Source organism: Ursus maritimus, unplaced genomic scaffold, assembly GCF_017311325.1.
Source record: "Ursus maritimus isolate PB19 unplaced genomic scaffold, ASM1731132v1 scaffold_28, whole genome shotgun sequence".
NCBI classification, from domain to species: domain Eukaryota; kingdom Metazoa; phylum Chordata; class Mammalia; order Carnivora; family Ursidae; genus Ursus; species Ursus maritimus.
The window spans coordinates 25,439,315-25,462,646 of NW_024425341.1; the positions used below are offsets into that span (position 1 = coordinate 25,439,315).

At 49.1% G+C, this 23,332-nt stretch overlaps 1 protein-coding gene across 1 annotated transcript in view; it reads right to left on the reverse strand.

Moving 5' to 3' along the window:
- Positions 1–1,257: 1,257 nt before the first annotated feature.
- DLGAP2 (DLG associated protein 2) overlaps positions 1,258–23,332 on the reverse strand; it is a 114,314-nt gene continuing 92,239 nt past the window's right edge. The window contains 5 exon segments of the mRNA XM_008708849.2: positions 1,258–1,500; positions 4,383–4,535; positions 9,029–9,120; positions 18,589–19,004; positions 20,541–20,626. Coding sequence (XP_008707071.2) covers positions 1,282–1,500; positions 4,383–4,535; positions 9,029–9,120; positions 18,589–19,004; positions 20,541–20,626 — 966 coding nt within the window. The 3' untranslated portion in view covers positions 1,258–1,281.

Consider the following 23,332-nt stretch of genomic DNA (forward strand, 5'->3'; position numbering starts at 1 on the left):
CTAAATCTAATTGTACAAATGGAAAAGCCTTTTCATTCGAATTCTTCCTGCTTTTTTTCTGGTGCCAATCAGAATCCTGAAAACGAATTACTTAAAGTCCACAGCTAGAAATCACCATATGTGACCTTTTTTTTTTTTTTTCTTCATCATGTCTAAAACAGGCAAGAAGTATTTTCTTGACTTTAGCAATACTGCATAGGACAAAAGAATTCTGGAAAAATACAAATGTAAACTACATTTCTTCTTTACCATTTAAACTGAGATATACTTACCACTCACATTCATATTTCTTAAACTTTTTACAACATCACGCTGTCATTTTAAACAAGCAAACTTTTTTTTTTTAAAGGGAACCTTGGAGAGAGAACTGATACAGCAGCTTGAGGATATATATACATCTAAAAAAAATCACATGTACTGAATGGGGACACTTAAAGACGAGACTGCGTGATGGAAGTGACAAAGGAATAGGACGTACAATGACTCCTGTATCAGAACGAGGGCCACGCTGTTTCTTTTCAGACACCTGCTACGGGACAGCCAGCCTCTTGTAAGACTTCGATCTCTTTTCATGTGTCACTCTCTTGTGTGAATGAAGTCAGTGAGCGTATTTTTTGATCGAGCAGATGCTGTGCTGGGTATCTCTAATGGGTTCAGACGTGGACTCCCCCGGGTTTCTGGAGAACTGCACGGCAGGGCATGGGGGGGGGGCTGGAAAGATGGCTTCTCATCACCATAGAGTTGGCACAAGGACCCTGGCGATGGGTCAGCTGGATTCGGGGAGAAGCACCCCCAGGTGAAAGGGGGCGGGTGTCTGTCTTTCCTGCCCTTCGAGCTGGAGCACCTTCCACTGGGACGTCTAGTGAGTGGTGAGATGCACCCACTGATTGCTCTTTGTTATTCTTGCCTCTAATTGTCACACAATTTATAAAAATATAAATAACAAAATGTCAGCCGGGTTCCATCTCTCGAGGTGCTTCTCGTTATCGTCTGAGAACAGAGTGGATGGGTTTGGTGTCCCCACGTCTAGCCATCAGAGCTGACTGAGAGTCAGACCATCCAGGGGGAGGAAGAAGAGGAGGAAGAGGAAGAAGCAGCTGTTCCAGCCGTGAGCTCGGCCAGCTGCGGGAATCAAAGCATTCCAGTGTGTGCACGGCACAAAGAACACAACAGGGCGTATTCGGTGGAGAAACGAGACCAAAGTTACCAGGTAGGTGAGAAACTGTACAAGCGTTTTGTTACAAAGAAAAGAGAGGACCACGGTGAGGGCCGCCCCCGTCCCTAGAGGCGCGTCTGGGCCTCGGGGATGTAGATCTCGATGCTGTCTGCACGCTCCGAGGCCGAATTCTGGCGGAAGGAGGCTGCCCTCTTGGCTGCCATGAGCCGCCTCCGGGCTTCCTGGCGCTGTCTGTCCGGCAGGTCCAGGGACTTTTCTCTCGTGATGGGAAATTTCCCTTTGGGGGGCTTCTTTGGTATCGGAGGGGGGACCTTTCTTTCTTCCTGAAAAGCAGCACAAGTCAAAATTGGGGCGATCAGAGGAGGGCAGCGCCAGCCCGTGAGCCTGGCCCACGTGGGGGCAACTGCAGGTGGCACGGGACACCCCCCGGGGGCCCGAGTCTGTCTGGCCCCGCGTCCCTCCCCGCGGCCTGGCCGCCTGCCCGGTGGGCCCTGCCTGTGACTTGCTCACATCCTTCCACGGCGGGGAGAGTGGTCTGGTGACGGCTTTACGCTTAAGCAGCTCAATCCTGCACCAGAGTATTGACTGTCTCCTCAGTCTCTGATTTATTCTGATGTCGTTGCCAGATTAACAGACTCTGTCACCTCTGAGCAGTGGCAAGTACCCACCATTTCAAGTTCTCGAGTATCCTGGGCATTTTGGAAGATGACACTTGACATCCCTGTCACATGCTACAGTCTTTTCAACAGACTTTCGATTCTAAGGACCTTCATGAAAATCATCTTATGTAGGGGAACCAATGGCCAAATTCCCTATTGTGGCCCTAAGATCCCTTGACATTAACTAGATAGACAGATAGATTTGTCACTTGCTTGGGAAACAGATGCAAATCATTATTTCCGACCTTTAACTCATGTTCTTAAATAAGTCACGAAAACACGTGTATGCCTTTTCTAGAAAGCTCCATCCCGCAGTTCTGTAGCAGATGTAATATGTAATGCTTGTTACTGTTCTAGAAAAAGGTCTGTGTCCCAAACCTTGCTGCGTTATTGACCATGGGTCCTAACTAACAAAGCTGGACCCAATGTGGGCTGTCCTTCCTAGTGGAGGGGTGATAGAGCCCTACATAGCCGATTACCCCCTTCGCAGGAAAGAGGGCCTGGCATAAGGTGCCAGAATACCTTTCTTTTCTAAGCAGATATCTAGATATCTGCTGGGGGAAAAGATGGGGGAAAACCCCATCCCTGTGTCTTTCTCTCTTCAGCCTCTGCAGAAATTCAAACGGGCCAGACATGCTGGGATGTTGTGGGGAAGGCATAGCTTGCCATGCAGGGTGGTCGCCTGTGGCTGAACCTGTCCATTGTGTAATGCTGGATTTGGTAGGAAGATGGTTTTGGTGTCTGACACTTTATTCCCATGGCTTATTTTAAAATGACCTGGACCAAAAAATTAAAAAAAAAAAAAAGTTGGGGGGCACTCATGGCTTAGTTGAGCGGCTGACTTCTGATTTCAGCTCAGGTCATAATCTCAGGTTTGTGGGATCTAGCCCCATGTCGGGCTCCTCATTGAGTGCTGAGTGCAGAGTCTGCTTGGGATTCTCTCTCCCCTTCTCCCTCTGCCCCTCCCCTGCCCCTGCCCTGCCCTGTCTCTCTTCCTTTAAAAAACAGATTAAAAAAAATTAAAATGACTTGGACCAGAAGCAATGACTTTTTTCTGACTCTTGGGCAGGCATCTGTGACAATGGGGTAATTGTTTCATCAAAACTTTCAGCTCTTTCAAAAGTTAGTTCCTGCATTAAGCACATGACCGGATCTACCTATTTCTTTTCTCTTTGCTTGGTAGCCTCTGAAGTATGGGGCTGTAGGAAATACACATGAGCAATTCTTGTGGGAGTCTCCCGTTTAAAGGGGCTCTTGACCTCCAGGCGTCCCATAGTAGGAGAGGGTTGACCAGATGGCCCTGCAGTTCTACAGAGTAGAGTGGCCCAAGAAACACAAGGCATGGGGCCTCAGTGGTGTGAAAGAGCTCCTTATCGTCCGCACTGCGGTGTATATCCTCAGCAAGAGGCTGTCTTCAGTTAGAGGACAATTCCCTGTGCATAGCTTAGGTAGAAGGGATTTTATTAGTTGTTAATTACTGAAGAATGAAAAAAATAGGAAGGATTATTGCAAATCTTTAGATTAGTTTACTGAGTTCTATTTTTTAGTCATTAGAAAATGACATTTTCATTGGCGATCTTTACTTGTGATCTCCTTCACTTCAAAACCAAACCATAGATAGGACTTGCTTATGTACCGTGTATGGCTTATAGACAGCCCGTGACTTCCTATTCCTCTCTGACCCACTGTCTGTGGGAGAGGGGATCTGTCAATCGTCTGCAGTGGCATCTATGGCATCGAGCCCAGAACCCCCCCAGTATGGTCGGTGGCACTCTTGTGGGAACAGTGATGATGGCAATGATGGCTTTTGTTCTAATTATCTACATAGCCATCCTCCACTATGTACTTTCTCTTCAAAGCATGTTGGGTTAATTTCACCATTTTATTTTGATAATGTCTACCCAGAAAATCAGATGATGATTACTTAGATCGTCTTTAAAATGTGTTAGGAAATCAGTGTATTTATTGCTGATTCAGACCTATGTATCCGCCCTACTAACGATGATATCTGAAGGGAAGACGTGACACCATGTCTTCAGATTTAATGGAAACTTTCAGCCTATTTAAGGGCCCAGGCTGAGAGGCCTAGAGGAAGTTTACATCATCAAACCATTCAGGCAAGCTCAGAATGTTTTCTTGGCCTCAACTGGAGATAACCAACTAAAACGTTTATCTGAATAGGAAGCGGTCATTGTGACCAGACCTGAAACTTTCCCTGTGGAAAATCATCTTCGTATAATCCAAACAAAGGTATGATGGAGACAATTCAGAGGGTAGATCCCTACAAGAAATGCAACTCTAGGTCTACATGTGATTTGGGTGAGTGTCCAAGAGATACAGCGAGAAAGAAACTTACTTACGACACCTGGCCGGTGACTTGCGTCCCACCTCTGCACACACGTGCACGGGTGACACTTTGATGTGGTGTCGCTAACCTAAGACCGGGAAGCCCCTCACGGTGGAGCGTCACTCCTACAGCTGGACCAGGTACAAGGCACTGACGGGAAGCGGGGTGTGAGGACATCACACGCCCGGGGCAGAATTACCTTTCTTTCGGGCGACTCTATTATCTTCCAGTCATTGAGCTTCAGCTGGTGTAGCTCGTCGAACTTCATGCTGACGTCCTCGATGGAGAGCTGCAGCATGTCCCAGTAGCCCGCCAGGTCCTGGGACGTGGGTCTCGGCATGGCGCTGGGGTCCTGCCAACACACGAGCACAGTTTACAGCCCATTCTTTCCCGCACGTGCCTTTCAAGGACCCGGGATAGGGAGAAGCCCGGCTAATTCACAGCTCTGATGCAAATATTCAAGTGGGCCCACAGAGGTCCAGTAAGTTTACACAAGTGTTTGCCAACACACTTCACATTCACAAATACGAAAAGGCTCCGTATTATGTAATCCCAACTCCATGACATTCTGGAAAAGATAACACAGCAGGGACTGTAAAAGGATCAGAGGTTGCCTGGGGCCAGGGGGAGGGAGGCATGGGTGGGACATGGACGTTTAGGGCAGGGAGACTACTCTGCACAGTACTATGATAGTCGCCACTCGTCACTGTACGTGTGCGCAAACCCACGGAACGTACGACAGCAAGAGGGACCCTCATGTGCACCGTGGACTCTGGGTGAAGACAGCGTGTCCACGCAGGTTCACTGATTCTAACCGAAACACCTTCTGTTGGGGATGCTGGTTGTGCTGTGAACGGGGGGGCAGAGGGGAACGGGAAATCTCCCCGCCGCCTTCTCAATTTTGCCGTGAACCCCAAACTGCTCTTAAACTATAAAACCTATTAAAGAAGATGCATGTACTACATTCATTCATTGTTTCCTTTAGAAAATGCTTCTTAGGCCTCGAGAACGGTGGCAACTATCAAAGTTTTCCGACGCCGGGCAGTTCATAAAAGCAACAGGGCAACTGCGTTTTTGGTCTCCTTGGGGGATTATTCTGCCGACTCGTGCCCGGGCCAGGGCCCGGGTTTGGTGGTGGTGAAGTTGGGCTTGGAGCGGTTCCAAGTGTGCTCTCTGACAGATCTCAGCGCCCATTCCGACGGCCAGTGAGGCTGCACAAACGCACCGCGGGTTTACTTTGCTCCCACGTGGCGGGAGGACAGGCAGGTCTGATCTAGGAAGGTGCACGACCAATTTCCGGACAGGTCCCTGCACGCACAGGGGACGCCGCCGAGCCACAAACCGGCAGTCCGCTATGCACACCATTTCGGTGCGTTCTCTACATTGAAGTGGGGCGACTTTCTAAGATTAGAGTGCACCTGTCCGCCGGTTCCCACACGGCATGAGGCTGGTGAGGATCCGAAGCCCGCCGGGCGCCTCCGTGCTGGGGGCAGGCCAGCTTCACACCGTACCTGCCTGGAGGCACACAGGGCTGTGACCCCGGGTTAAGCGTATGGGTGTTTCCATGTGTGGTGCCTGTGATTCAGTGGGAGGCCATCTCAGATTAAACAGAGAAATTGTGGTGAATTTGCTTAAAATGTGCAATTTTCGGCTTACTTGTAAGTCATTCACGGTAAGCACAACGTCCTTTTTTTGTGTCTTACTCCTTCAGGATGGCTGGACAGAACCCCACCGCCAGGCGGCTGACAAACAGACACGTGTTGCTCACGAAACTGGAGGCTGCGTGTCCGGATTGGGTGCCGGCGTGGACGTGTCCTGGGGAGACCCATGTCCAGGTGGCCAATTTCTGGCTGCGTCCTCACATGGGGAGGAGGTGCGAGCTTCGTGGGGTCTCTTTTATAAAGAGACTAACCCCCTCACGGGGGCTCCACCCTGATGACCTCACACCTCCCTGAAGGCATCACCTCCTAAGGCCATGACACTGGGGGGCGGAGTCCAACACATGAATTTTAGGGGGACACACGCATTCAGTCCCCAGCGTCCTGGTTTGGCATCTGCATCATATGATTGCTTTTGGCCCCAGCCCACCGTGCTGCGTGCGACCAGCCGACAGCCTGTGTGGGTGAGGGTCAAGGGGAAGCGAGCTGCGTGTCCAGCCAGCCCATCTGCGGAAGCCCAGGGGGACGCTGGCGTCCACAGGGTGAGAGGCGGCCGGCTTCCAGGCACCTGTCCTTGCGGGAGGCGGTCCCGTCCACCAGCCGTGGGGCTCTTCCCCTCGCGTGGGGGGGCCTGAGCTCAGCTGCTGCTCGTGAGGAGAAACAGAATGCCTGTGTTGCAGCCGGGGCCTCATTCTGGAGGTGACGGAGCAGGACTCTGAACGTACTCGCAGCCATCGGGAAGGAAGTGGGGCTGGAGGAGGTTTCTCCCACCAGGGACCCATCTTCTGTCCGAAATGGAGTTTCTAAGGGGGGTTGTGTCCCCTTCTTCTGGAAGACTTCACAAACACAACGAACCTTCTTTTTTGTGGGTTTAGGGGAGGACGCCTGAGCACGTCTGTAGGAAGCCGTACGGTGACCCTTCTCATCTCCAAGGTCAGGTTGTTGGGCTTGGGTTACGTCTTCAATGAAGAAAGCTAATGTATTCTTGGAGACGTGCAGGCTCCCACTGACCCGCGAGCGGATGTCAGTCTTCGCCTGTCACTCCGCTCGACTGCTTTTGAGGCAGGGGTGCGGCTCTGTGGGGGCAGCGGGGCACAGCCAGGACCTGCCTCCCTGTCCTTGGCTCTTTTCTGGGGGAGCTGGCTGCCTCTGTGTCCACTGGACATTCAGATACCGTGGTATGTTTGTGAAACTGTTTTTAAATGTCCCCTTCCCCCAGCAAAGCGACACAGTGCCGTCTTTCCCAGTTAACTTCACGTCCAGGAGGGTTCCCGTGGCTCGCTGGCCCGGCCGCCAGAGGCCCCCATGATGCGGCCTCTGGGGCTCCCGTGTTCTGGGGTAACGTCTTCAGAAGGGCTGGGAAGCCCTGCCGGACCACACACGGGGTTGTGGAGCTTGTGGGAACGTAGGTCTGAAGGGGACAGTGAGTTTCTACCAGGCTGGCTGGGGACGAGCTGTGCGGCTGGTCAGGGAAGCCCGTGTCTCCCTGCAGGTTCAAGGGCAGGTCCCCCCACTCCGGTCTGCATTCTCGTTATGTGATGAATCGCTCGTACGGCCTTGCCTTGAATGATGTCTGCTTTGTTCAGTCCATCCTAAACACCCCGGGGCGGTGGTGGTTCTGGCTTATCTTCTGGGGTCCTTCCTTTGATTTAAAACCGGTTAGCCACCTAAATCTTCCAGCAGCTGGCAATGCGGCGTCGGACAGTGTCTCTCTCCGGCCAGGCCCGCCTTGGACACCCACCCCCTCCTTCTAACAACGCCGCAGGGTTGTTTTGTTTTTGTTTTTTTTTCTGAATCCTAGATAGAAGCCAAAAGAAAAGGAAACAGCCACACTATGCATTTCAAAACTCTAAAAAAGATGTTTTTAAGGTTAGGTTAAAGTGCGATTTGACATATGTAAGAGGCATCAAAAATATTAGGACAGGTAATTTAAAAATCCAATATTAGCTGCTTCTGGTACAGAGGACATGGCCGTTTTATAAGCTTGAATAACGCTTTTACATGTTTTTACTGCGTGCCTGGTGCTTTAGGTAAGAATCCCTAAAGATGAGTACCGATGCTTACCTGACTCCGGATAACATGGTACAGCGCTGTGCAATGGCCTAAATCCGCTCCTTTCAAGGCAGTAATCACGCAGACGTGGAGGAGGCAGGACTATGCTCCCTGATCACTCCAGCCCAGCACGTCACGGCCGCTAAGCCCCCCTGCACCCCCTTTCTAAGTGTGGGTGATTACTTCATGTCATGGGAGACATGGGGGTCACTCTATACATTTTGTGATGAAAGTCAATGGGGTTAACTGGAAAATACTGGAGAAAACATACTTTTTAACAACCCTAATTAAGAGGGGGGAATTGGCGGCTCTCATGTGCTTTGTTTCCTTTGATGTGTAGGAACATTCTGTAAATTCACATGTCGCCTTGCAAATTAAAACAACAAAAAAAAGTCAAATCACGGAGCACCGTCGCCCCCACGACGCACAGACCTACCTGCATTTTAATGACAATTTTGCTCTGAAAGAAATCAATGTCTGGATTTATAAAATAGTCTATACAGTAATGTGAATACTCCTTAGGTATTTCTACAAATAACATTAGATGGATACTTTTTTGTTAGACAAAGAACAGTGTGTGTGTGTGTGTGTGTGTGTATTTGTACCTAGATGCACTAATACGCCACATGAGTAAATATCAACACACATATCGTTCTTCTTTCTCTTTGATGTTCAGGACCATCAGAGTCACGTTTACTGCCGACTCGGTTGCCTATTCCTGGCATACTCATTGCCCTCCTGACTACGAACTAGAAAGCCCCGATTATTCTACAATCTCTACGGAATCTCTCTGAAAGTTGCTGCTAATGTGTTGAGTCGACCCCCTCTCGTTGCGGTCTTGGTCTGTGACATTACAGCTGTTCCTGTCCCTCTTCCCTCCTAAGGCTCTCGGGCAGGTGGACCCTGCAGCCCGAAGGTGCCCCAGGGCTCTGGGGGGCTGTCCCCGTGCCACCCGCTCCCTCTCCCCCAGCACCGCCTCACGGTGGCCTCGTCACCATCCCAAACCCCAACCCGGGACGTGCGTTGCATTGGCTCCCTGTTCTGCAAAGTCCCAGGTACCTTTCTCAGACCAGAGCGGGGAGAGAGGACCCACGACTTGCTCTAAGGAGCCAAGGACACCCGGGGATTTGCTCACCATGTTCTGCTGGCACAGCCAGTAAAACTGCTGGAATTTCTGGGACATCAGAAGCTGCGCGCTCCCCACTGCACTCCTGATTTTACCGAGAACTGTGAACAAAACAGAACAAAACAGGTTTAAAGCTGGGTCAGTGAAAAACCAAACACAAGAGCATTACACGAAGGGAGTCAAGTCCAAAAAGCATGAGTTACTCTTCTCCTTTCCTGAAGATTAAAACTTTGAATTTACTGTGCAGGGCATGGCCACAGACTGGTTTTTTTCCAGGCTGCCCCATGTCTGAGTTTTGAGGGAAATGCAAAGATATGTAAGTAATACCAGCTGTTAGGATATTACTGGTCAGTGTTGGGATGAGTGTAGTCTGGAAGTGTGATCTATACCACAGGAGGCTTTTCCTGTTTATGGCACCAAGATTCTTTTTTTTTTTTTTTTAAGATTTTATTTATTTATTTGACAGAGACAGCCAGCGAGAGAGGGAACACAGCAGGGGGAGTGGGAGAGGAAGAAGCAGGCTCCTAGCAGAGGAGCCTGATGTGGGGCTCGATCCCAGGACCCTGGGATCATGCTCTGAGCCGAAGGCAGATGCTTAACGACTGAGCCACCCAGGTGCCCCATGTGGCACCAAGATTCTTTAAGCAACGCTGCTTAGGTGAGCTAGAAGTTGAGGCAGCCAAGTAGGAATAAAAAAAGACATTAAGTCCTTCTTGCTTCTTATGGATTCCACGGAGATGAACATGTTAATTCGTAATTTCTAGGAAATCACACTGGTACCGGTTACCTCACTTGACTCAAGGGAGTAGTCTTTGGGGGCTCTGAGAGCATCTTGCCCTGTAGCGAGGAGCTGTGCAGGGAAAGGCTGCGGTGTGCTTGTGACCCATCACTTCCCAGCCTTGGGCTCTGTCCACAGCTCCCGCCACCTGCTGTGGGCCCTCTGCGGACGACCGAGTCACGTCACCACCGTGGGCTCCCATCACATTTGACTCTCCAACTGATTCACCACGGACGTTCATAGTGACGATGTCCTCCCCACTCCCGTGAGCCCGCAGTGATGTTGCAGGAAGTCTCCAAATGATTTCTAAGTCATATGACTTTAAGCAATCAAATAGCACTTTCTAAAAAAGTAAGTAATGCAGTTTTGTATAGAAGTGTGGGGATGACCACTTCGGGATGGAGAATCGGCAAACAGAAGCCTTTGTGTGTGAAATGCAGGGACTCTGTCCCAATTCCGCGACCTCCGGGGGTCTCTGCACCTGCCACCTCTGTCCCCGTCCTCACGCCCGGTCCTTGTTGGGTGTTAGTACCGTAATTATTTTGGAAATAACAGCTTTGGTAGACCCCATCTCACATGACTCTCAAAAGCACTTGGGCCTCTGCGGGAACACGTTTCCTGCCTCTACACCCTGAGCCCACTCAGCCCTGCGTTTTGTTTGCCAGAGACACAAACAGCAAGTTATTCACAGGGTTCCGGCAGATCTCCCTCTTGGAGCTGGAGCGGGTTACTCCCACCTGCTCACTTTTGGCTTCCGTCTGGCTCTCTTGCAGACCGTCTGCAGAGCACAGGTAGCGAGGAGTGGAGCCAGTCTCTCCAGCTGAGAGCAGCTGAGCGCGTGTCCTCGGGCTTCCCTGCCAGGAAAGCCATGGAAGCCTAGCATTGCTAGCGGCAGCTGGAAGACGGTTAAGGAAGGGGGTGTTTCGCCTGGAGATGTGTCCGTCCTGGAAGGGAGGAAAGAACCATCACCCTCCCATATGTATTTATGTGGATTCATCTACGTCAGGACATTTCTGGACTCCAGGCTTGTCTAAAGAAGAGAGCGAACCAGAGCTCAAGGCGGCATGAAGGACATGCTCGCGTCACCCAGTGTCTTGTCTGGAGGCGCATCCTGACGTGGTTCCTCGGGACACCAGGGGGCGCCCATGCAGGTCCTTGGGCACACTCGATCGTCGAAAGCTTGCAGGTGTCCACAGAAGGGGAAACTGAGGTCCAGAGGAGTAAATGCAGCCCCCGCCACGTCCCCCACAATTTCCCGAATGTGAGTGATTTTACCAGCGGCCTCTAAACTAAGTATTTGTGAGACTCATTCAGAGTGCGCTTGAAACTGGCGTAGAACATTCTAGTGCCCTAACAGCCGAGCCTCACGGTTGCTCCTTCCCCTCGGCCTTGCTCTGGAGGAGAGTCAGAGACCACGGCTGGGAGGGGCCTCAATATCCACGTGACCAAATGCTATGAGGCTGTGGGAACGGATGTCCCAGAAACGCACCCGTGGATGTGCCTGAGACATGTCGTAAGGTACCAGCGGTCCCCCCAAGGCAGCAGTAGGTAAAGCACAAAGTCCATTTCCTAAAAAGTGAGGAGCTGGCTGTTCTTAAAATGATTTTCTTCAAAACAACAATTGCTGGAGAGAATGTGGAGAAATGATTTTCTTCAGAGTAAGACAATGGACTTAAACACTTCTTAATTTAATTTGTCTTATTTTCTCATCTGTCTATAAGGAACTCAGCTTGCTGTTCCCCGGAGTTTCATTATTAACAATTTCACACATACAGAAGATCTGAAAGAAAAGTGTCCACATCACTTCGAATCAGTAATTAACAGTTTGCCACGTGCGCGTGTTTATTTTTCTGAACCATTTGAAGATAAGCTGTAGCCAGCCGTCGGCCTGTGCAACCTTCATGTCCTTATCATTCCGAAGGGGTGAAGAATTCCCTTGCGTATCTATTCTGTGCTGCTTCTAGAATATTAACAAGGAGTTTAACTCACGTGGCTTTAATAAAAGTGAATAACTGGATAACACCGTGGCATCCTTTCAGACTTAAAAAATAGCTTCATGCATCTTGATCCCTGGGCCCAGGTATGTTCTGCAAATCTGTTTCGAGAGGTGCTTTCCTCCCCGCAGACCCACCTCCTTGATCTGATTTGCCAGGCAGCAGTGGAGAGGGAATGGTGACCAGGACCCCTGGAGGAAGCTGGTGCAGGGGGAGGGCGCTGGGGTTCAGCACTGAGTGTGCCCAGAGGACAAAGGGTGGGCAGGCATGGGGGGGTGGGGGTGGGCAGGTGCATGGATGGGGTGGGCAGGTGCAGGGACAGGGGGGTGGGGAGATGCAGGAAAGGGGGTGGGCAGGTGTAGGGAGGGGGTGGGCAGTGCTGGGACAGGGCATGGGCAGTGCTAGGACGGGGGGTGGGCAGGTGCGGGTGGTGGGACACAGCCAGAGTATTTCCTAGGAGGAGTGAAAGCCCTTTACCCTTCATTCACATTTTGATCCCCCAAACTGAACACATCTCTCTAGCTCTGACCTTACTGCTGCCAAGTGGAGGAATGATCTTTATTCTGAAATGTTGAGTTTCCACTGTAAACCCCTGTAACTTGCAAGACTGATGAAAAGCTTGAGAGAGACTTGTTTCAATGGGGCTGTCGCTGCAGGAATGTACAGAAGTGACACTAAATGTGCTTCTTTGTACTGACTATGTTTCCTCAAATCGTAATTAGAAGTCAATCGGTATTCTACAATTCGGAATTTTCATCCCTAATTTTCATATTCTTCTTAAAATGTAATTCAACAGAAGTATTAATATAAAGCACTTCAATTTATAATCTTTAACACATCATGGATAGATGGGCAATACCTTGGTGTTGATTTAATGTGGTGAAGTTATTATAAAGGCTGTAAATTGATTATTGCTCGGGAGAGACAGTGAATGTTGGAAGAGAAGCTCGAGACGTGATTGCTGACGGCGGGAGGGTCTGCAAGTTTAGCGAGTGGGGACGATTCTATCTGGTACGTTTAATGCAAATAGCTTCCCATAATCGCCAAGAATTTGAAGTGAAAAATTCAATGTATTCTTTTCCAAGATACTTCCCTAATGTTGTCATAGTTTCGACACCTTTTTCAAGAGCTTCAGATGCGTGCTAATGCTCCCCAGATTGCAAGCTGACAAAGAACGTGATACAACGCTTGTCTTTGACGTGCAAGGAAATTTGATTAATTCCCTCGCTCCTTTTTATTTTTCACGCATCTTCTACAATTTCCAATTCTTTCTAAATTTGCTATGAAAGGCCAGGACAACATTTACATTATTCTTTCAGAATCTGAAGTGGATTTTTGCAGAATTTGCAGATAGTTTGAAAGGATCATGGGAATATTTATCTCCTCTCCGATCTCTTGGGTTCCTCCGTGACTGGTTTCGTGCAACAGGCGTGGGAAAATCGCTGCTTGCTGAGACGTCCCCCCGCCTTCAGGTCTCATGCATTACATTCCATGTTTATTGAGCACACGTGTGTTTGTCCACTCTGGTGTCACGTGGCCATCTGGTGCCTGGCACGTGAGGGACGTCCCCGAAGGCACCTGCCCGGGCTTCACGAGGACCTGGAAGCAAGCCCATCGGAAGGCTGGCAGGGGCGGCCGTCCACCGAGCTGTGCAGTCGGCAGGTCCCCAAGGCTGGTGGCGGCTGAGGTGCGCCTGGCATCCGCTCTGTTCAGGGCGATCGTCGCTATATCTGATTCTTCAGTTTGTCATTTTCTCTGTTGACGTGAAGTGTCCAGGCAAACTGAAGACACAGGGGCGGCTTCTCTCCAGCCTGTGTCCTCCTCATCCCCCTGCATTCAGGGTCGCTCTGAGCAAGATGTCCCTCTTCCCTGTGCCTGCTGCGTCATCTATGAGCCAGGCATCGCCCCCTCCAGAGGTCACGGCTGGGCGTCCCGGGTGTCCTCCTCCCTCTGCCGGTAAAGGGAGACCCTCAGACGAGGGAATCGCTGAAGGCCCCGCCCCCCAGCCCTGGGCGTCTGTGGTTCTACACGTCTGGTCAGCCGGTGTCAGGTTATTAGCTGTTTTGGGCATGAGAACCTGCCAACACCTGTCCAAAGACCCCACTTCAGAGTCCCTCATGTGGTTTCGATCTTTGTGGAACTACGGAAGGAAAACCTCGTAGCTTCAGGACAACTGCTTTTATTTCAGAAAAACACCCTACTAGTTTTGTTTCACTTTATGCCATTTACCCTTTGGGTTTAATATCACAAATACAAAAATCCCCAAATACGACTGTAGTAATGGTTGACAATCGCTCCAGAACAGATCTTTAGTGACTTAACAATAGGAAGGGGTCATGAACGTGACTTAACTTAGACCAGTATTATTTGGGCTCAGGATAGTTTTTCTGAACCACAGAGGGCTGAACGGATCTCACTTCTTTCAATCAGTTCAGTGAGCTGTGATTATAAAATTGTAGCTTGGGAAGAAATTAGTTCATGTGATGGAAATTTCAATATTCGGAGCTCAGAGTTCTGGTTTAACAAGCCGTTTAACTTAATCTTTGCTTTTTAAAGGTGCCATCACCAATAACCCTCTATCTGTTCTTAAAACGAGTGCGAGAACCAGAGGTTACCTTACTTTTTAAACTTACTAGGGAAATGTCTAACGTTGATTAGTATGGTGCTAGTTTCAGGTGCAAAGCACGCAGAAGAGACACCTAAGAAACGTTGTGTCATCTTTGTCCACAAAAACATCAGACATCTGGGCAACTTCAGGAAAGAAATTCAGAACCACAAAAAGTATCAGGTGCATCACTTCTCTGGTCTCTGCACCCAAGGCTTCCAGCGGCGCCATCATCTTTAGTTATTAAACAGTCCTGGGAAAAGCGCACATAAGACAAAATCATCAGCTGGTATCCTCAGATGGGGAGGGCACGGGACACTGCAGCCCCTGGGTGAGGGCGACGGGAGGACTGGGGGGATTTTAGATGCTGCGCTCTCACAAGGGTGTGAACAGGAGAGTGAGCGTCCTTGCGTATGATGACCGTCCAATTGTCCTTCTGTTCCCTTCTGTGTCTGCACTGCAGAGCACCCTGCCAGACCCTGGTGTGGGATAACAGGTGCACCAAATACCATCACCACCTTCAAGGAGCCGAAGGGCTCTGAGGACAGCAGAGGACAGAGCTTCGGGAAGACAGAGCAGCTGTCCTGTCCTGCGAGAGACGCACGTCGCCAAGGGCTTGGAGGTGATGGAGTGGAGGCAGGCAGGGGCACAGTCCACGTCGAAGTGAAGTTCTCCTTAAGGAGCCTGGAGACAGGCCGCCATCTGTGGAGCAGCTTCCCCCCCACCCTCCCCTCTCTGCTCCCCCTGCCACACAGCTGAATCCAACTCCCCATCGATCCTGGCACCACGCGCCGTCTCTACGAAGCTGCCTTGGGATTTTCCCCGTTGAAAGTGTCTCAAGCCTGAGTTTCTAAAGCTCCTATCTGCATTTCTCCCACCACACATGATGTTTCCCGCTCGGTATAAATAGTCCTGTCCCGGTCTCACTGCTCCCGGTCACTGCAATCTGTTTCTACACTGCTGGTCACTCTCCGCCAGCCTACAGTCTGTGGGGTGGTGACTGGATCATGGCGTGTATTCAGTAAATATCTGCTGAACATTTACATTAATGAGAGTCCAAGAAGAAGATCCCAAAGATTCAAAAAAGGTGTTTAGGGAAATGCCATTGAGGGGCAGCAGAAATTCCCTTCTGCTCTAGCTTGCTGGAGAAGAATACACTTTCCAGATGCTCAGCTTAAGGCAACTGAAATCCAAACACTGTGTTTCCCGCGAGGATGGAATCTTAACCACTGATCTGGGTCATTGCAGGCCCTCGAACTGAATTCCGTAGAGAGTACCTTCACAGAACTAGTACCAGAACTCTCTTGCATGCCCCCAGTGACAAGACAGTCATGACTTATCATGATGATGCTTCGGTGCCAAAGCCTTTTAACTGTCAGATCTTTTGTGTTTAGTTGGAGAAGGAATTTGCCCCCTTTTCCCTCTTAATTTCCAGTGGCCAAGTCATGATGAGCTAGTCATGAAACACTTAATCAGCTCAGGGAGTCTCTCTGGAACCTCAAGGGGTGTCCCAGCTACAGAGGATCAGAATGCAGCAAATGGCCGAGGACTGGGACTCAGCGTTTTCTGAAACAGCGGAAGAAGGTAGTCCACAAGAATACAGACAGGAAAGCGATGCAGGGAGAGCCTTTCCAGTAAGGAGCGCGGTGACTTGATAACTTCGGGCAGCACAGTGGTAAAGCATCGCTTTCGACGGGAGAGGTCCCTGACTTTGCCTCTCGACTCCATCACCATGCTCTATGGGATCTGGGGGGAGACGTTAACCTCAAGCCTGGCTCTCTTTATTTGTAGGACGGCGACGATGCTATCCGCGCCGCACCGTGGTGAGCACTGAACGACGTGTGCAGAGAACTTCCCATGAGATTTGGTGCAGGATTCACGCTCAGTACCTGCCGGCGTAGAGATCTCTTCTTTGAAAACAATACTCCTTTTAAACTGGAATTCTTGGAAAATAACTACTACGTTAAAAGGACACGCTAAATATGGAAAATTGTGATACGGTAACGAATGCCCTGGGCCGCCTTACAAACACGCAGCGGCTAGTGTCTCCTGTTGTTCTGCACACAAAGGGAGACCAGACTTCTTGTCCTAAATGGTGTAAATTCATATGATGACAGGATGGAATTGACAGACACATTACGGAGCTAGACCTGACAAGTGTGTCTTCAGCGGGGTTCTGCTGTGGAGCCCCAGAGGGCGGGGGCGTGTCCTGATGGACCACCCCGCGGGTCTGCACACTCCGGGCCCCGGAAGAACCTGTGTCGACCCCGTGCACACGGCAGGAACCGACCACCTGACCCTGATTTCACATCAACTTAGGCAATTCAGTTTTTCCGAGTTTCGTCTTTGCGATAAAGATTATAAATCCCATGACAATTAAAACAATTTTGCCGAGCTGAAACACATACCGACAAGTGAGAAAATGCTGCAGGAAACGAGTGGTTTTTAAATATCAGAATTGTGCGTAATCGCTCCACTCAGTGTACCCTAAGCAGATAATACATTTGGACAAACGCATGAGAACAGTTTGAGACACCCATCGGCCACAGCCCACTGGGGAGCAAGTTCAAATGCTTCGCCATGTCAACGCTTCCCCCAAAACACTCAGGGTCTACTATCCACCCAGGTAAACAACATGTGGAATTTGATGATTAAGAGAGAAATGTGGGGGAAGAGAATTAGTTATGTAAAGGCAATCTATTTGTTTCTTCGTAGGTTAACACCGTAAGCTCTGACAGCTAGAGATCAACACACCAATTAGTTTGTTGGCTTTATGGATCTCAGGCCACTGCATTCTGTCAGTTATGGAAGTCTGTCTAATTTCACCATCATGTTTCCATTTGTAGGATGACTGACAGATTCTCTCACAACAAACATCTAGACATGTAAGGGCAGGGCACAATTCCCAAGGACGTCAGCTATCCTTTTGAACTTGAGAATTTAGAGTGAGCTAGCAAGTGTACAAAGGAATTCATGGAAGAAGAAAAAATACTTTCAAGAGAGCATAACTTGTCAAGTCAAGACATTCAGAGATGCCTCTGTGAAATCATATTTTGGTCAAGACATGTTAGTTCTTTTTTTTTTTTTTTTTTTTTTTTTAAGATTTTATTTATTTATGTGATAGAGAGACAGCCAGCGAGAGAGGGAACACAGCAGGGGGAGTGGGAGAGGAAGAAGCAGGCTCATAGCGGAGGAGCCCGATGTGGGACTCGATCCCGGTAAGCCGGGATCACGCCCTGAGCCGAAGGCAGACGCTTTAACGACTGCGCTACCCAGGCGCCCAAGACATGTTAGTTCTAAGTATGTTGCAAGTGTTCTTGGATTCTTGGTCTATCAACAAAGACAGATAGTGTTTGTTTAGAAATCACGTACAGCGATTCACAGGATGCTGCTTCTGACAATCCTCAAGATAGGATTCTTCAGGTCACTGGGAGGTGGGTGGAGAATGAGGGAGCTGTCCCTTTCTGCAGAGAGGCAGAGACCCATCAGAGCCAGAAAGGGGCTGGAGGAGGTCACACAGATTCCGGCTCAGCGCGGTGACGGGAGAGCTGGGCGCGAACCATCACAGGGCTGGCCGGTTCAATCTCTACTCATCTCAAACTTCTCTTTGGCATAAAGCCAACTCAAGTGGCCCCTGAGTGGCTCAGCCGGTTAAGTGTCTGACTCGAGGTTTCGGCTCAGGTCGTGATCTCAGGGCCCTGGGATGGAGCCCCGTGTCAGGCTCCACACTCAAGTGAGTCTGCTTGAGATCCTCCCTCTGCCCCCGCTCCTGCTTGAGCTCACTCTCTCTCTCTCTCAAATAAATAAATAAATCTTAAAAAAATAAAGTCAACAATTTCTTATAAACATGGGACACTAATGATTCTAGAAAACAGTGGACACACTCCACATCAAGTTACTGTGAGAATTCGGGAGAACAGGCACGTGGAATGCGATCAACTACACTACTAACACCATGGTCAGCGCCATCGGGCTCATGATCTAACAAAACCCAAAAGGATCCCCTCAAACACCTTAGTGGTGGCTTTTCTGTTCGTGTACTTATCTGTTTTCTGGGCGCTGAGCGGGACGTGGTGGGGAGCACGTTTGTTTCCATTTACCCAGTTATCAAAGGATTAATAATGCCGTTTGCCTGTTTGCCCTACTGACCAACGATCAATGCTAGTAAGCCAAGGAGAGGCTGTCCTCTTACTTTCCTCCGAGAGGTCGTTCTCCTCTGCGTCTCTCTCCATGTCCTTACACCAGCCTTCCATCCTCTTTGTCTCCGTGTGCAGGAGCTTCACAAACCACGAGCCGTCCCTCCGGCACGGAGACATCCTCCCGGTGTCCGCTGTCTCGATGGACGGCTCCAGCCAGGGGTCAGGCGGCGGCAGGTTGGCAGTGTCCACGGGGGTCCTGTAGTCTTCTCTGTAACTGAAGAGCCCCTGGGTCCGAACAGTTCTCACGGCCCCGTACTGGGTCGGCGTGCTGGGCTCTGAATGCCGCTGGAAGGAGGGCCCAAACTGCAGGCCTTTGTCCTCCATGGTGACGTGTCCCGGGAAGCCCTCCAGCTCCAAGTCTGCTTGGACGGCGGCGGTCACGCTGTTGGAACGCTTGAAACGCCCGTGTCTGCGGAGGGGGGAGGGAAGAGAAAGGGGAGACTTTCTGAGCGGACTCCGTGCAGCAAGCCTACGCCCAGCTCATCAGCAACATGCCTGCAGCGCAGCGAGCAAACAACTCCAGGGAATGACGAGTCTTTCCCTTTCCTTACTACCATTTTGGTGTTTCAGCTTTGAAAGAACGCTGGGTTTTGCAAATAATTAACCTCTAACATCTACCTAAGTCCCAATGCCTAAATGATGCCCACTCGATAAGGGCGTGTATCGCAGGGCGCAGTGAGGGTAATGCATTCCACGAGTCCCCTGCCTCGGCTCAGGGACTTCCCTTTACAAATATGCTACAGTTTACAAAACTGCCATATGTTGCATCTATGCAACAGGACGGCTGTGTAGCTTCTTTTATGTAAATAACTTCTGTACCCCACGGAGTTTTGTGACACATTTCAGGGCATGCGTCTCTTCTATCTGAATAACTTCATATCATCCCCATTAAGTCTTTTATGCAAAATAAGGAATCCAAATTCTGACTCGAGCAGGTGTTTTAAAAACATTTTCATCATATGCGTTGGAATGCCACCCAGTCCCGCACAGCCAATTACTGAAATGATGGGCAGGAAAGGGCGTATAATTGGAGTCCAGATATTGCTGGGTGAGAACTCTGTGTGCGTGGGGGGGGGGGGTTATTCCAAACTGAACCCTAACTCTACATTTTGGTTTCTCACCAACTGAACCCTCCCTTCGTATGGTAGCAGCTGTGTGTGCAGCTGGTTAATGAGTTTGCCACTTACTGTCTTTGCTGGAGGCAAAGGAGAAAAGAACCGAACCCATGATGGGGATGGAAGGCAGCAAGTCCAATCCCCGTGCAGAAGCGGTCCGCCTGCTAAGTGCTCTACTGGGAACCGGGGAAGCCAGTAGCTTGTGGTCTGAATTTCTTTGCAATCAAAACCTTTATTGGCTGGGTCCTAAAACCCTCCACAATGAGCAACATCACCCAGGCCTAGATGCTAACTGAAGTTGCAAATGTAACAATCCTCTCATTTAATTAGTTTTTATGAAATGTACGAGATATATTTTTTAATTATAAAATAAAATCATCATCCTGTTCTTGCTACAAAAATAACATCACTGTCATAGACATCTCTGTATTTTATAGTTTAAATCATGGTATAGCTAAGGTCTTAATTCCTTCTTCTCTCTTTTACTTTTAACATTATTAGGTAAGGAGACATGCACCTGATTCACCCTTAAGCCTATCTGTTCTTCCTTTTGATGAAGAACTTTGGCTCTCAGGCCTGTCAGCTCCTCTGCTTTCACAGGTGGTAAATTACTTTAGAAAGAATTATTCCCCTGCCTCTCGCAAAAACAAGACACGGGCGGGTGTTATTTCATACTTGAACAATATAAATTGCAAAGTATAAATATATGACCCTGCTTCCGCAAGTGGCATGAATTATAGATGGTCAGCGTGATCTAGATGTTTGCAGTCAGGGTTCTAACAGATCGCTCTGGCTTGGGAACATCGTATGTTGGGAAGGGGCTGAGTTACCGCTTCTCATCTTCCACCTGGATGCCAACGGAGTGGTATTCCCGCAGGCCTCGGCTCTCTGTGTCAGAGTCTGTGGCTGTTTCCACCTAATGCAACACAGAACACCTTATTTTAGAACTGAGATAAGGGACCTGGGCAGGGGACAATTTTGTGTGTGTGTCTGTTCATTTGCTGTAACTAATTACACATTTAATTAATACAGAGAGGCACTTGACCCAGTAAAATCACAAAAAAGAGGGAAATGCGGTCATATTGGTGTAATTACATTGTTACTGTGTTTCATCACATTTCACATAACTACTTGAACTCAGTGTTGTACTCTGATCTCTCAAACATATGCAAATAAAATTGCTTAGTTCAGCTAAGGCAAAAAATAGGCTTTGTTGGATTGCACGATTATAGGACTTAAAAGCTCTTATCACACCCTACAGTGAAGAAAGTAAGTATAGCATGAACCAGATAGAGCTAACGACAAACAAGCCACTTAATAGAATTATACTGATGGCCGCATCCACATACAAAAACACACGGAAAGGAATTTCAGCGTGTATCGGGACCATTGAGGCAATCTCTCCATCTGCTCCTACACAAAGGTTTCTTGCATCTGCCAATGAGACTGCCCAGCAAGGCCGTGTCAGAACAGAACAGAAACTGCGTATTTTACATGAATCCTTCTTGTGGTTCTATTTGCCAAAATGTCTCCCAAACCCACCAAGCGTGTTAGGACCGTCAGCAGGGCAGAGCTCACAAGCGAGGGGATGCTGGTACGGTCTGTTTTCTAAAAACAAAACAAAACAAAACAAACCCCCAAGCTCTCAGCACAAAAAGTCTGTGAAACCAAAGGTTAGTGTCATCGTAAATATTATCCTGGCTATTCCAACGTCCCTATCCTTTTCCCCAGAAAATACTACCTACTGTATCAGTGGGACTTTGACCCCAATCTGAAATGTCATAACTAAGTTGTAAACCACATCTTCTCTTGAAAATATTAATGATTGCCACGAGGGTAAGACAAAAACCACTAAAGAAATAATTATGACACTCTCTTTTGTGCCTTAGGAGACACTGTGACTATAATTTGTGGTTGCCCTGTGGCCGAGCTCATGCCACCGAGGGCTGACTCAATTCGTGGCAAAGAGAAACAGTGAGTCGAAACCTGATGTTTCTTTTATGCTGACCATGCACCAGGCACTGTGCCAAGAGCCTAATAAGCATTATTGCATGTAGTGTCCACGGTACCCCCGCTGTGATTTCCTGCCACACTGAACAGCTGAGGAATCAGAGAAGGTGAGTAACTTGCCCAGGGGTGCACAGCTCACTGGGGGCAGAATGAGAATTCACACCTGCGTCTGTCTGACAGCAGCACCATGCTCCGTATTGACCCTCTGTGACCAGCATAAGGACAGCCTCAAGAAGCCCCTGGGGCTCCTGGTGAGTTCCCGAGCCGTGGAGCACGGCTGGGCATACCCTATTTCTTACTGGCAGAATCCTGCACACATGCAGAGAGGTCACCCCTCCTCTGTGGTGCGTGGTTGGATGGCTGGACGAGGACACAGGGTGACCACAGGAGGAGGGACATTCTTGAATCCAGGTCTAACCCTGTTGCTGTCTGTACGGGGGAGGGGGGTCATGGCTTTGATAAACTTCACCTTCCTGGACATGGAGATTGTTACTATTTTATTTTATATGAAAAGGTTATAGTAACAATTCACATATTTAAAATGTGGTCCCATGTCAGTGCAAACAGAGCTGCCTTGTGTTTTAACTGCTCGCTATTCCATTTTACGACCATCACCTGATTTATGTAACCAGTCTGCAATGGAGGGATAATCCGGTTACTTCTAGTTTTCTGCCACGATTAATGCTGGTGCTCCAGATACATGCCTGTGCGTGCGCGTGAGCTTCTGGGAACACATTCATAGTGTATGTGATTTCTGGATCAAATTACTACACTTCACAATTTTAGTAGATAGTGTCAAATTTGATGGATACATGATTTGGGGGAGATCAAAGCATACATATACTTGTAGAAAGAATTTTGTAGTGAAAAGAGCACTAGTTTTTATCATTGAAATGTTCAGAATATTTATCTTACTTATTCCAATTCCAGGATTCTAGTCTAAGGAAATCACTTTAAATTCTGACAAATGCGTGAGGCGTTCATCCTTGCGTTATTTCTCAGGTGAAACACGGCAGGGGTGAAGGGCGAGCGGTAGCAGAGGGTAAATTATGATTCGCTCATGACACAGAAGACTACACAGGACGAAGATGATGGCTGTAAGGGCTACACCACGCAAGACGCTTGTGGTCCCATGCACACTAGCAGGTGGCATGAACAGCAACATCACAAGATGCATGTGCACACATGAAACACACGTGTATTCACAGCCATGGACACACACTACGTAAGGGACTAAAACATACAACCGGATAACAGCATGTTGTCTCCCTTATCCAGTCTCCAGTTCCCTGTGCTAGAACTCTCTTCCGTTCCCAGTGGAGGAGGAGGGGAGAGCTTTGGAGCCAGAGTCTGCTGCGAGCTGGCCATGCGACTCTCAGTGAGTCTCTTAAATTTTGTTGAGTCTTTTCTTCCTAATCTCAAAAATGAGGGGACATCAGACACTTCCCTTGATTGAAGTAGAACTCCGCAGGAAGCCAGACTCAGATAAGCTTGTCCGCAGCAAGAACTGACGCTCTGTCCTCTCACCTCAACCGTGAAGACGGGCAGGTGTGTGATGATACGGATACTGAGTACGAGGGATCCCGCAGAGTTACAGTGCTTGTCGTACGAA